We start from the raw sequence: 13,591 nt of genomic DNA, 5'->3' as shown, positions 1-13,591 counted from the left end.
AGCTGATGGCATTCCCTCAGGAGCCAAATACATGGCTGCAGATATAGGAGCTAATTCTGCAGGAAGTCATCTGCTCAGCTCCTCCCTGGAGGCTGTCTCTACCCTGTGCCACCGATCTCTTCTGCTTTTACCAGTCTGTTTCTGCTGTGCCTGTACTGGGGAGGTAAGGACGAGGCACACTCAGTCCTTTGCTGTGATCTGGGCTGGTCTGTCCACAAGCTCGCTGTGCAGGTGCCTCTGCTGTCAAAGGCTGCCTGTGAGAGACAGACACGAAATACAGGCGCTTCTTCTGAATTCTGTGCTGTTGGTGGTAACCTCAAAGCCAAAACAGTAACTATAGCAAAACAAGGACTGAAAATGAGAAAATAAATGAGGCTGGAGTGAGAAACTGGTGCAAACTGGAGGGAAGGGGAAGAACAGTTGGCTAACTGTTATACGTGACAGGTAAAGTTTAGCTTTGAAATAAGCTCCTGAGAAATGCAGGAAGAAAAGAGAAAGTTTCTCCTGCCTCTTCTCTCTGGGGCACTGAATGTATTTGTAAGAAAGTAAGTTTGGGGAGTTTCTGCTGTTCTCTTCCTCAGTCTCTCTACCTCTTTCCCCACCATCCTTTTTGACTAACCGCTGCTCCAAGCTTTTGCTGAGAAGATGGTTGGTTGTCTGCATCAGCAACAGTAGAAAAGTGCTGTTCTTTGGTAGCTGAATAGAGCAACAGTCACTTCTTCAGGCAAAGGAAACCTGGCTGCATGGACTAGCTGTAATTCATGTTAGTGTTTGCCACAAGGGATAGACTGCACATGTATTTTTAATGAAATGTGAAGTTATTCAGTTGCTAATGGCACTTATCTAAAAAGCTTCTTGCTTGCCACAGCTGATTAACTAAGTCTTGCCTTGATGTCTAGATATAGGATCCCCTCTACGCATTTGTAAAATTCATAAACGTGAATGCAGCAGATGAACAAATCCAGGAATCATCTCTTGGTTACTGTTAAAAAAGTGGGATATTTATCTCTGCTGTTTTGGAAATTTCTTTTAACAGTGTGTCAGGGATGTCTCTTAATGTCATTGTTAATCAATAGGAGAAGAGAGTTATTATCTCCTTATCCCACCCTTCTCCTTCAGCACGTAAATTTGCAGCCAACCATAGGTGATGTGTAGCTTTCTCAAAGCCAGGAGTAGTGAAACTGCTCAGGCAGAAAGCACACAAGACCTGTTACCTCTTTTTGTGGCAGGCAAAGAGAACCACAGAAAATACACAGAGGTGTTTTAGTCTGTTAAAAAGCACATTTTATGGGGAAACACACTGACAGGCTTATAAGGCTTGATTCAACACTCCTCCCTCCCATCAGAGGAAATTTAAACCCATTCCTTCTTTGACATACCTTTTTTTTTTCCTTTTTTTTACCTTTTTTCTTCCCCTCTGCTGTGTTCAGCATCACAAATAACTTGTTTTTTATTTCTTGTAAAATTGTTGACTGGATTTTCCATTGGCTAATCCTTCTGCACTTCTCTTTGCAGGGGTACTTTCCTAGCTTGCTGCTTCACTGAGAAATTTATTTTGGAAACAGTTAAATGCAGGTGTGCTGGAGCTGGAATGAGTTGACTGAGATGAAATGATGAGAATAGAGCGTATAAAATAACCACAGAGCTTCCTGTCCGTAAGCTTCTCAGCACATGTCAAAATAGAAGTGAGAGATATCAGTATTTCTGTAATGTGTCTGAAAGCTCATCAGGAATTTTTTTAAGACTGACAGAGGTTTTCCTACAATTTTTATGCTTTTTCTGAGCATCTGAGACTTGGGGGAAAAAGAAATCCCTTTTTTTTCTGGGCTGCTCAGCAAAGGGCAGGTTTGCAATGAGAGCCCCTCACCTGAGCACTTCAGCTGGGGTGAGCAGGGTCCCCGCTTTGAAATTTGCCATTTCCTATTATTTATTACCAACGGGATGGAGGTTTAACACGGGGTAACCTGATACAGCCTGTTGTTGCAGGGAAGGATGGGACCTCATGTCCTCATGCCATGTTTCCTGTCTATAACCATTATGAGAGGCCCGATGCCGTCACAACAGGGAGAGCTGCATAATTACTGGCAGTCCCAGCCAGCACTTGCTCAGCGCTTTAGGAATTGGGTTGCGTGGCCAAATGACTTAGTAAGAGGGAGGATAGCGGTGTTGGAGGGGTAAGGGAAGAGTCTTAGGGTCTGGCAGTAGTTGCCTGGAGGGAACAAGGCTTTTGAGAGTTATAATTATGTCGGTCATTTGGGGTTGAAGGATGTCTGCAGAATCTGCTGGACTATTTTGTGGAAAATAGAAGCTTGCAGTTGCTGCCCCAGGCTCCGTTATTTCAGCGCCTCGTCTCTGCTGGTGCTTCAGGAGGCTTCAGAGGAAACCTGCAGTGGGAACCTGGGAATAAGCTACCCAAAGGCAAAATTTCTCTCTCGCAGCGCTCTCTTGTTTGGGTAGTGCTTGGAAACGGGCGGGTTCAGATGGGTTCTCCAGCTCAGAAACAGAGCTCTTAACTGCGGGTGATGTGGGGTGATGCGAACATGTGGTGCGTACGGCCGGGTAATCTCTTGGTGGCTGTATAAAGAGCTGGGTGCTTGTAAACCAGTGTTAAATTTTCATGCAGTCCAGTGGCTTGCTGTGGGGAAAAGGGTAGGCAATGCATTGCCCCAACTGCTTTGCTTGACCTTTGTAATCACTTGCTGTTGGGCATAGGAAGTGTTAGGGCTGTCAGAAGTAGCTGCTTTGCAAATCCTGTTTACAAATCTAATGCCAGGTAGAGCTTGGAAAATAAACATGTCTGTAGTGGTTCCTGGGAAAGGAGGCTGAGGCTGTTGGGTTTTTCGAATTTCTTTTTAAATACTACTAAAAGTAAGAAGGATTTCCTAGAAATCAGAAATGACATCATTAGTGCAGGTATTAATGCCAAGCTTGGAACTCTCACAGTGGTCTTTTTTCCAGCAAAATTTTCAATAGGCTTATGGTAAGCAATTTCTTATTTACTTTTTGGTTAGCAAAGGTAACATGAAATTTCGTAAAATCATTACCTTAAAAACAAAAGGATAAAAAAATTTCATCTGAAATAGAAGTTACAGGAAGCTATGCAGACAGTAACATAAAGCAAATATTGCTTTCTGATAGTTTATAAACAGTATCATAGAGATCTAGAAATCCTGTAGGAATTAAATGTTTATAGCAACTTGAAGCACATCAAGTTAAACTGGCACAGCTATTCAGAGTCTCATGTTTGAAATGTTGGTATGAATCCATAGGGAATTTGAATAAACTGTTACATAAAGATTTCCCTCATTCTGTGCATTTAACAGCTGTTGTATTATAGATGTGATGTCTGATTTCTCTCTTAATGCTCCTAAAACTGTGAGTTTCAAAATGTGGACTAATTCTCTCAAAAAAGGGAACCATAGTTAACAAAATGGAAAAAAAATCCAAAAAGTCAGGAATGAGTGAGTTCATGGAAAATCTGTGCTAAATTTTGCAGCTTGGTAGGAATATAGCATAAGTGTGAAGTGGAACCCTTAGTGATTTACGCAGTGAGATCACTTGACATGTGTATGTACAAATGGGGTGTGGAGACAACAACCTGAATAAAAAGTTTTAAAGTACATTTCACAGAAATTAATAGCTACTTAAATATGTCCTAATACTTATTTATCTTTCCAGTGTAGAACATTTTAATATTTTTTTAATTATTCTTCCATGTTAACTTTGATTCGTCACTTGCACTGTAATTTATTTATGTATCTATATTTATTATCTCTAAGTGGGACATCGACTTTACATGGACTTTAATCCTTCACTCTGGAAAAAAAACAACCCAAAACAAACAAACAAAAACTCAACCTTAACAAAACAAAAAAACCCAGCAAAATTTTATTTTTCACTTCATCTTTAGCTCACATGTGACACTCAGTGCTGCTATCTTTTTTTAAACTAGGAACGACAGCGGCTCGAGACAATCCTCAATCTGTGTGCAGAATACTCCAAATCTGACACCAGCCCTGCTGCAGCTACCACAGTTGCTGATGTTCAAAAAATTAACAAAGAACTCGAAAAACTTCAGCTTTCTGACGAGGATTCAGTGTTCGAAGACTCCCAGATGAACCTGGAAACGAGGTTCAGAAGCCACTTGAAATCATCTGCAAGCGATTCAGACTTCTCCGAGCTCAGCAACCACAGCCGTGGCACTGCTGCTTACCTTCCCTCCAGGGGGCTGAGAGCTGATGAGCACTTCAGTGAAAGTGGGAAGCCTCCACCTTTTCCTGCTCCCAGCTTCCTGAAGGATGCCACTGAGTCATCCTACCTAAGCATCACACCAAAGGTAACACTCTGTAGAAGTAGAGAGTATAAACCAGGTTTTGCTGTTTGAAATCCTCCTCTAGACTGTCCTGGCAGGGACAATGATTAGGCTGGCTTAGATATGAGAATTAATCTCAGAACTCATACAGTTTTATAAGCCAGCAAGTGTAGAAAATATAGCCAGCAAAATGTAGCAGCCAGCACATCATTATTTTGTATTTTGTGGAAGCTAATGGTATTGGAAGTTTGGGTTTTTTTCAGAGGGATGTACAGTTCAGGAGGAGTTTAAGGTTTTTCCAGGAGAAAAGGATTTGCTTGAACAATTATAGCTACTGGAATAAGGAAGGTTTTGGGAACCGTGCTTATAGCATCATTCTGGCTTGTAGGAGGGAAGGGAAGCTCTGCTGTTTTCTTCCAACCTGAGGCTCCTGTCTTCTGTAAGAGGAGCATGTTTTCTCATTGTCAAACCAGAACAGTCACATGGAAGGTTGTTGCCTGAGCTGAATTTACTGTCCTGTCTCCTTTCCCAGGGTTGGACTTAAGCCATTTGTTGGATCAGCTGTTGTCTCTAGGGGCACATGGCAGCAGCCAGCCTCCTGCCCCTCTAACCCAACTCCTGCATTTAATAAGCTGCACCTCCTTTCCTGTACACTTCACACTGCTGTTTTCATTACTGAAGAGAAATTGTCCTTTAAAAAATGAACTAACAGCATTCCTAACCATTTGCTTGCTAGAGCAGCAGGAACCTTCCCTGGGCTGGGATAAGAGCCTTTCCTTTCCTTGGGTCAGTTCCTAGACTCTGCCGTGCCAGAGCATCAGCACAGCAAGTCTCAGAGACATTATTATGTTAAAAACTGGATTCAAGAGTTAGAATCAAGAGCATAATAAGACCAAGCAAAGCTATAAAAGCAAGTTTCTGTTTAACAAATTCATGTCTTCAAAATACTTTGTTTCTTTTCTCTTTCATGTTATTTACACACTGTATGATCTCCAGCATGCTTACACGTGAATTGTATTTAAACCCTGCTTAACTTACAACTTAATAGAAGTATGTGTAGGTAGAAGAAGGAGGAGGTGTGGTAGAAAAACATTTTCTATTCTAAAAGGTTATCTCTGGAAATCTGTCTGCTGAGTCTTCTGGTGTGAAATTGTGTTGAACAGAAATGTTCAACACAGTATAGAAATAGAATGGAAAGCTATTATGGCTTTACTTGGTCTTTCCATGTTGAAGAGGTAGTAGGACATTTCAAGTTGCTGTGGTCTTGCATTTCTTTCCCATTTGCTGCTTTCTTCATGCAAGTCAAAGATCCTATTTTAAATCCTTATTAGGAAGTTGAAATCAAAGATGTTTTGTCAGCATTATCCGAACAGGAGACCGGACAAAAAGAGGCTTTCCTGCTAGGATTACTATTGCTAAATCAAGGAATACCATTCATTCATTCATTCATTGTAAAGCGTGTTCTGCTAAGCCCTTTAGAAAAGCAGTAGCAAGCAAGAACTGTGTTAATGAAACACAGTACATTGTTTTAAAATATCGAGCTCAGATTTGTTCAGGATAAAACGGCTGCTCTCAGAATAGCCATTCAGTGGCTGAGCTGAGCCTCTTTTGAGCAAGGCTGTGTGGTCCAGTGGTTACTGTGAAGCCCTGCACGCAGCCCACCTCTAATTCTGACTGGGGACAATGAGCGAGCAGCCTTACCAGAGTAATTGGATCACAAACCCCTGGGGTCAGGCAAATGTGAAGAATGAATGATCTGCTTGATCTAGCATTTGCTACTGTAAGATCACAGGTATTTTCTTCATAAAGTGGTTTAATTCTTGGCACAGTTACTGGTAAGTAAATGGCAACGAAAAGAAGAACATTAAGGGTACTGCTTCCTCAGCGCTACCTGGGGGGACAGAACCAACTTTTGTCCTTATTTTATGTAGCCTGCCCATCTTAATGGCTGGTTACAAAAATGTCCTATCCTACCTCCTAGCCTCTCTTATATGAACAGCTGACATAAAAAGCATCTTCATCTATCTGCATTATTTTTATAAGGGAAAAATTGGATTTTTACCACCTATATAGCACAGCATATAAAGTATTTTCAAAGGTTAAGTTTTAGTAATTGCTTTAGAATGAATAGTATTTACTGTTAAGTATAGTATTTAATTCCAATGCCTGGAAGTAAAGTATCATGTTTGTTTCTCTTGTGCACCTTCTAAATATAGAAGTAGCAATACAGTAGATGGGAAATATGTAATGGGTTCAAAACCAGCAGTACTGTACTTGCCTAAAGTGAAAAATATATGAAAAGGGGAAGAAAAGACAGTGTTTAACTCTTTTTCTAATGAACATCTCGTGGTGTGCAACTGCAGATACCAGAATGCACCAGTGATGAGCAAAGAAGGCAGGAGCTCGGTCGGCTGGAGGAGGAGCGCATAGTAATACTAAACAACTTGGAAGAACTTGAGCAGAAGATCAAAGATTTAAATGACCAGATGGATGAATCCTCAAGGGAGGTATGAAATATGTTTTGGTTTTAGATGTCTTGCTTGTTACGTATGTCTACATAGCACAAGTCTGATGGGTCCAGTAAGTACATGGGGAACTCACTGATGTATGAAGCCTTCATATTCTGTGATTTTCACCAGGATTAGGCACAGAATCACAGACCTGGCTGTCTCCTGTTATGAAGGTTGTTTTTCCCCAGCTGGGAGATGGATATGATGGTCGGGTTAGCGTTTCCCAGCTGTAACCATTACACTCCTAGGTGGAATTGGAACAATCTTGCTTGTTTAATGGCCACTCAGCTGATCCAAATGCCTTGTGTCACTTGGGAGTTTTATGGTGGTGTCTCCTATGACTGTTTAAAGAGACAGGAAGTGAGACAACTTCCTTTCAAACCTCCTTGGCTTTACGGTGGCAAGGGTGTGTTGACACCCCCTTGACTTCTGGAATCTCTCAGTTGCAAACTAAGCTGGCCAGGCATTTGGGTTTTGCTTGCTCCAGTTATCAGCGACAGGAAAGGAACAGCTGTTCCAGAAGGGTTTCCTGACTGAGCTGGGCACAGAGACAGTACAGTATCATAACAGGAGGGAGCACAGAGAAGAGATAGAAAATAAGTAGTTTGGGAAAAAAAGAATCTTCAAGCTAAAGTTGGTTTGGACTTTATTTTGCAGTATTTTGTGTTTCAGTTTTACTTCTTCTGAGATCTGTGATCTCTTTTTAACTTCTGTGGCGGTAAAACATTTTTCCCCCCTCCCCTCTTTTTAAAATACTTCTCTTGTGAATAACCACCAACTCACTACCCTTCCCCCAGAAAATAATGTGTATCAAGATTTCTTCTGAATCTGGACTGCTTCTGAAAGATGTTTTGTGTTCCTAGTTGGATATGGAATGTGCCCTTTTGGATGGGGAACAGAAATCTGAAACAACAGAGCTGCTGAAAGAGAAGGAAATTTTGGATCATCTAAACAGAAAAATAGCTGAACTGGAGAGAAATGTTATTGGTGAAAAGACAAAGGTAATTCAGTTATCTTAGCTGTGTGCTCTGTTCCCCTTGATCTTCAAAATATATTTATATGATTAACTTTGATGGAAGTTATTTTATGAAGTATTGTCTATAGGTAAATTTACTTGATAAATCTGGAAGAAAAAAATAGTTGCTTCACCATCATTTCCCTTTAACAGTAATGTGTTCCAAGGTATGCTTGACAAGCCAAATATAATATGCTTAAGTAAAAAGACCTGATCTACCGTAAAAAAATTTTTATTAATAAAAAAAAAATATATATAGGGCTTGTACTTGGGTTATCTGTTGTTTAAAAGAACAATACTAGTTGAGCTGTTCCATTGTAGGTTATATAATTTGGAGAACAAAAAAAAGAACCCTTTTTCAGCAAAGAAACAGAATGAAAGAAGGCTGCAGGTTTTTTCTGTTATTGTATAGAATGATGTATAAGACATCTGTCAATTATGTAATTTTAAAGCAATCATTTTTTTTATTTTGTTTGCTGACTGACAGTTTTAGTACTGTAGAATTATTCTCTCTGTGATTAAGTCCCAGGAATTAATTAGTTTTCCTATACAGTCAGATACTTAATTGCTCTCCACTATATAGCAAAACATGTTCCAAAATAGGATAGCACTATAATAGGATTTTAAGTGCAGAAATGGAAAGGGCCTGCAAGATGAAGTTGTCCCCCTCAAGCCTGGGCTGCCAGTTCCCTCCACCAGGCTCTTCAATGGCCTCTCCAGGCATGCAGTTCCCTTCTCCACAGGGGATGTGCCAGGGCCAATAATACTTCAAGGTCAGGAAGTTTTTCCAGGAATTTCAGCCAGTGTTATTTCCTTTTTAAATTTCATCCTCTGCCTCATAACTTAGACCTATCACTTGTGGAAGTGCTCTAGCTAGTCTCTCTTCTCTTTTAAGCCTTCCAGAAATATCTGGAAGTCTTCTGCATTATTTGCTTTTTCTTAGACAAGCTGCACATTTTTAGCACTTTTGCAGTTCCCACTTAATTCTCACCTTACAGCTTGCATTGTTTTATTCTGAGCTTTTTGTCTTTGATTTCTGCTTGCCCTGTCATGAGCCTGACTGCTATTTTGTGGCTGTGCTCATCAAGCCTGTGGTTGAGAAGGAAAATGTTGCTCCCACTTCTCTGCTCTGTGGGGAGACAATCCTGTTTAAGTTTGAACTTCCCTGCCTGCACTTTTTTTTGTTCGTGTGTACTCCACACAGATCCTTCAGCTTTCAGTGTTACCTGTGGTCATGTTTTAAGTTGCCTATGGGACATGTTTCATTCTTGCTTTTTAGTATAAAGATGAGTTTAAAGTGGGCAGATAGGATCGTGCGAGCAGATACCCTCCAGAAGGATGCTGCTAGAAGTTTTGGTTGGTAAGTGGTAAAAAATAACATGTCCAGAAATTCAAGAGATCTTTTGCCTTTTATATTGCTTCTCTAGTAGCCTCAAAGTTGAATTAAGCTAATGGAAATTACTGTAAAATCTGTAGGTCATTTAAATTTCCTTGCAGTCATATGGTGGAACATTAGTATGTAGCAGTCAGAAAATAAAAGTGCCGAGCCTAGTTTAGATTTTCAGTTGAACTGAAACATGGAAAGCAGCCTAGAAAAAGCATGTTGTTATTTAAAAGGCAAGTTCACTCAGAACATTTTTTTCAGTATGAAGCATAGGCACTAGTCAGATCAGTTAAAAAATATTAGTTGTCTTGTGTTTTGTGTTTCTTTTTGTTTTAAACAAACAAAATAAAAAACCCCAGCTGTGAGTGTGTCCTCTAAACTTAAAGCCATGGCTCAGTTAATACTGAAATATTCTTTGTAGGAATAAAGCATTGCATAAAAGTGAAAGTTTAAAATAGAAATCGGACATGAGCCTCTGTGAACAGGCAAAATATAAAGTGACAGCTGAAGGGTTCTGGAGAAAGTAGTGTCAGCCAGCAAAGCAGATGGCACTGATCATGTCAACAAATAAAAGTTTGGGCTGGCTTGAAACAGTAGCATTTTTTAAAAGCTTGATTTGTGTGTCCAAGTTAAGGTTGGAGCCCTGCAGATCTGATGCAAGACAGGCAACATCTTGGCTCTGTAGTAGCACAGGATCAGCCCTCCACTCCCCAAAAGGGGCTCAGGTGGAGGCAGTAAGTGGTCCTTTTTGCTGAAATAAATCAAAACTTAGGACTTCCTCAACAGCATTAAGGCTCAAGTTTTGGCCAAGAGTTGCCACTCTGCTGATGGTACTGTCTGTGTTGTTTTTTGCAAGAACGAGTGTCCCAGTGTCCACAGGGTGGTCACAATTTCTATTAGTTGCCTGAATATTTCACCCCTAGTGATACCTGGGGTCTTGGTTTTGGTGGGGCTTCAAGGCAAGAAGCTTTTGGTGTCCCGTATTTCAAACAGTGGTTACATTTTTGTCAGGGTAAGGGAGTGATACCCTCATACACCACATGGTGTTGGTTGTCTGGAGGTGAGAGGGAGAGCTCATTTGACTTGTGAAATGACGGTGAGGCATTAGTCTCGTACATGATGGCACTTGTCCCTGAAGAGACTTGAGCATCTCATGGAATTTGCCACTGATCTTGGCACCTGTTTGACAGGAAACCCCTGCCTGGCTGTGTCTCATCCTTACCCATGCACCTGTTTGAAAACCTTGTGAAATTTTTGAAAAGGTGGGTCACAAACTACAGCCTAATTATTGGGCCATGTTATGTACCTAAAATGGACTGCAGGTGGAAGCTCTTGTACTACCTTCTACCTGATTATTGGATTTTTTTTTTTTAATGCCTCATGCACAATTCATTTAGGTGAGGACACAAAGTTTTGCCAACTTTTGCACAATTTTAAAGCCACAGTTTCTAGTCTTTGTGAGGTAAAAGAATTGACTGGAAAACATACTTGAAGGCAGATGGCAGGAGAGTTGTGAGTTTGGTTTCAGGCTGTGTCAGTGTGCTCTTTGCTCTGGTACAATGTGTCCCAGCACCTCGCTTGTACATCAGGAACGTATTTTGTGAGCAGGTTTGTACATTATATATTAAACTGCACCCTGATCTCATTCGAGTCCTGTGCTCAACCCTACTGAATACGTGGCAGGACTAATGGTGAGGAAGAATGAATGAATTGGTGGGAAAGATGATGTAGCACACACCCTGGCTGAGCTGGGACCGTTTCCCTTGCCTTCGTGACCATGCCACCACTCAAAATGTAAGGAGCAAAGAAATTAGTGTTGATTTACTTGGGTTTTAGAAATAAGAGCTATGAGTGGTTGCCATTTTGAAAAGATGGTAAAACCTTTTAGCACTCTTGCAGGACTTGGTGTAGTTCTGGTTGTGGTGCCTCTTTGTCAGGTGTAAGTGCTGTCAGGACTCAGTTGTCATGGCTGGGGTAGCTGCTTCCACAGCTGCTTGGTATGGCCTGTGCTTTCAGCTACACTGGAAATCATGCCAGGGTAATGGAGGAAGGTACCACTTTGCCTCCATGGCTGTGCTTCTTGAGCAAAGCTTACAATCTTTCATTATTTTATTTTATTTTATTTTTTCTTTTTTTAACTACCTTGCACTACATATTTGGTTTTATCTGCAGAAGAAGGTGACCAGCTACATCACAGAATCACAGAATATGCTGAGTTGGAAGGGACCCACAAGGATCGAGTCCAACTCTTAGCCCCGCACAGGACCATCCCCAAGAGTCACACCATGTGCCTGAAAGCATTGTCCAAACACTTTGTGAACTCTATCAGGCTTGGTGCTGTTACCACTTCCCTGGGGAGCTTGTTCCAGTGCCCAGTAGGGACATATGGGAATATCAACATTTAAGATCACAAGCTCCATTTATGCAGGGGCAGCCCTTATAAGTCACTACTAACACAATTTGACAGATACAGCTTGAAGTTCTGAGGGAAAGAGCTGTGCTACAGATATTGAGAAAAATACCTTGAGCACAGCCTGTTCTGGAGAGAGCTGAGCTGGACAGACCCAGAAATAAGCAAGCAGGTGAACCAAGCTCCCTTTTCCCTGCCATCCAGGCCCAGCTCCCTGTAGTTACACAGCAGGCATTCATGTTGCTGTACTGTTGGTGTACAATAATGATGGTATTGTTTGCAGTGGAACAGCACCTCAGGCCCATGGTGGAATTTACATTTACAACTTCCTCCCAGTGAATCTTCGCTTGTGAGACTTAGTTCAGGATTGACATTTGTCTGTAAGGGAGCTGAAGAAAATTGCATTTGCCTGCTTGAATGTTATCCAGTTCTGCAACGTATTTTCTTTTCATACAGTGCTTCCTTAATCTGTGCCATTTTAAAAAATGCAGTCCAGCATATGTGGAGAAGGATGCTTAATGATCCCCCATGCCTGAGGTCTCCAAGTTAAAGCATGAGGTTAAAAGTAACAGTGTAGCCAGGGAAAGAAAGAAAAGATCAGTGAGCATGAATATACTGGAGTAACTGGAAATTAATAATGAATTCAGCAGAAGTGCTGTGGGAGGCAATCATAGCTAAATGGGAGTTTTGGCATAGAGTTTCAAAACAATTATTTATGCAAAAGTTGAGACTTTTTTAGAGAGAGGGACATTATTCCTGTTCTTCTGGAGGAGCTTTGCCTTACGTCATGGTGCCTTTGGAACTCTTTTATCAACCAGGGTTTCCTGTCTCTCTTCAACAGCAGAAATCAGGAGCAGCTGGCAGCAGATAACTCATCTTTTTTTGGAATACATTTAATTTTGTCCACATGCTTTTGTGGAAATGTTTTTCAGTCATGAACAGAATATCCCAGACATGCCAAAACACTTAAAACTCAGTCTCTTTGCCGAATTAGTACTGCAAAGACTTTGAAGAATAGAGTCAAGGAAAGAACATGTTAAATATACTGGTGATCTATCCTCAGTCCTTTCTCTTCTGAATGCAAAATTCCTGCTGCTGTTATCCTGATGAATCTGACAAATTTATGTCTCCTATATCCTGGTCAGATTCCAGTTCAGCAATATATAAGCAAGTGTTTCATATGGATGAGTTGTCATATCCATAACATTAGCTACCTCCTTAAGACACAATACACAGATTAAGGGTTTTGAGGCATACTTGCATCCACTGGATATAACCACATAAGGATATCCTGTAGAGAGAACACTGATAAAGAAAAATATGATTACAAAGACCAAAGGAGAAAAATCTGAATTTGCAAGCTTTCTTTTAAAACGGTCATGAGAGAAATAGCAGAATGGGTTATACTGCTGATGGGAATCCTCCTATTGTCATCTAGATGTTAAAGACTATACAGAATTTGAATTTTCTAACTTGAAATTTTTTTTCTGCTGGTTGGATGATTATTTTCTCTTCTACACTCATGAGTCAGGGATTTTCTTTTGCCTCCCCACCTGTTCATTAGGACAAGACATTACAATGGGCAGAGAATGAGCTTAGAAACTGCAAAAAACTTGAGTTGTCTTAGTAGCAAGTTAATGTGTGCACTTGTGATTTTTTTTTTCTTTTACTTAAAGCAGAGAGATTGCTTACTCTGGTTTAAAATGCTTTTTAACAGTAACTTTATGCATGCACCCGAAACAAAAATATTGAGATCTCTTGTATAGATGCCATCACTGAATATAATCAGTTATATAATAAATTAGTTACCATTCATTCAGAAAAAAGAACTATTGTGAAATACCTTCTTCTGACTTATTATGCTCCTCTTAATACACCTGACATACTCTTTCCTCTTAATGGCTTCTGTCATGAAACCCACGGGGATTTAATGACAAACAGTTAAATTGTTACAAGTTTT

General features: G+C 40.5%; 1 protein-coding gene across 7 annotated transcripts in view; it reads left to right on the top strand.

Moving 5' to 3' along the window:
* PHLDB2 (pleckstrin homology like domain family B member 2) overlaps positions 1-13,591 on the top strand; it is a 67,896-nt gene that overhangs the window by 19,019 nt on the left and 35,286 nt on the right. For all 7 annotated transcript variants that reach the window (XM_064644115.1, XM_064644114.1, XM_064644112.1 and 4 more), the window contains 3 exons: positions 3,953-4,336; positions 6,676-6,819; positions 7,686-7,823. In XM_064644115.1, the coding sequence (XP_064500185.1) occupies positions 3,953-4,336; positions 6,676-6,819; positions 7,686-7,823 (666 nt within the window). The remainder of the gene's footprint in view (positions 1-3,952; positions 4,337-6,675; positions 6,820-7,685; positions 7,824-13,591) is intronic.

The sequence above is a fragment of the Pseudopipra pipra genome, chromosome 2 (assembly GCF_036250125.1).
Source record: "Pseudopipra pipra isolate bDixPip1 chromosome 2, bDixPip1.hap1, whole genome shotgun sequence".
Lineage (NCBI taxonomy): Eukaryota > Metazoa > Chordata > Aves > Passeriformes > Pipridae > Pseudopipra > Pseudopipra pipra.
The sequence above is the reverse complement of the archived record's forward strand: the minus strand, read 5'-3'. Positions and strand labels throughout refer to the sequence as shown.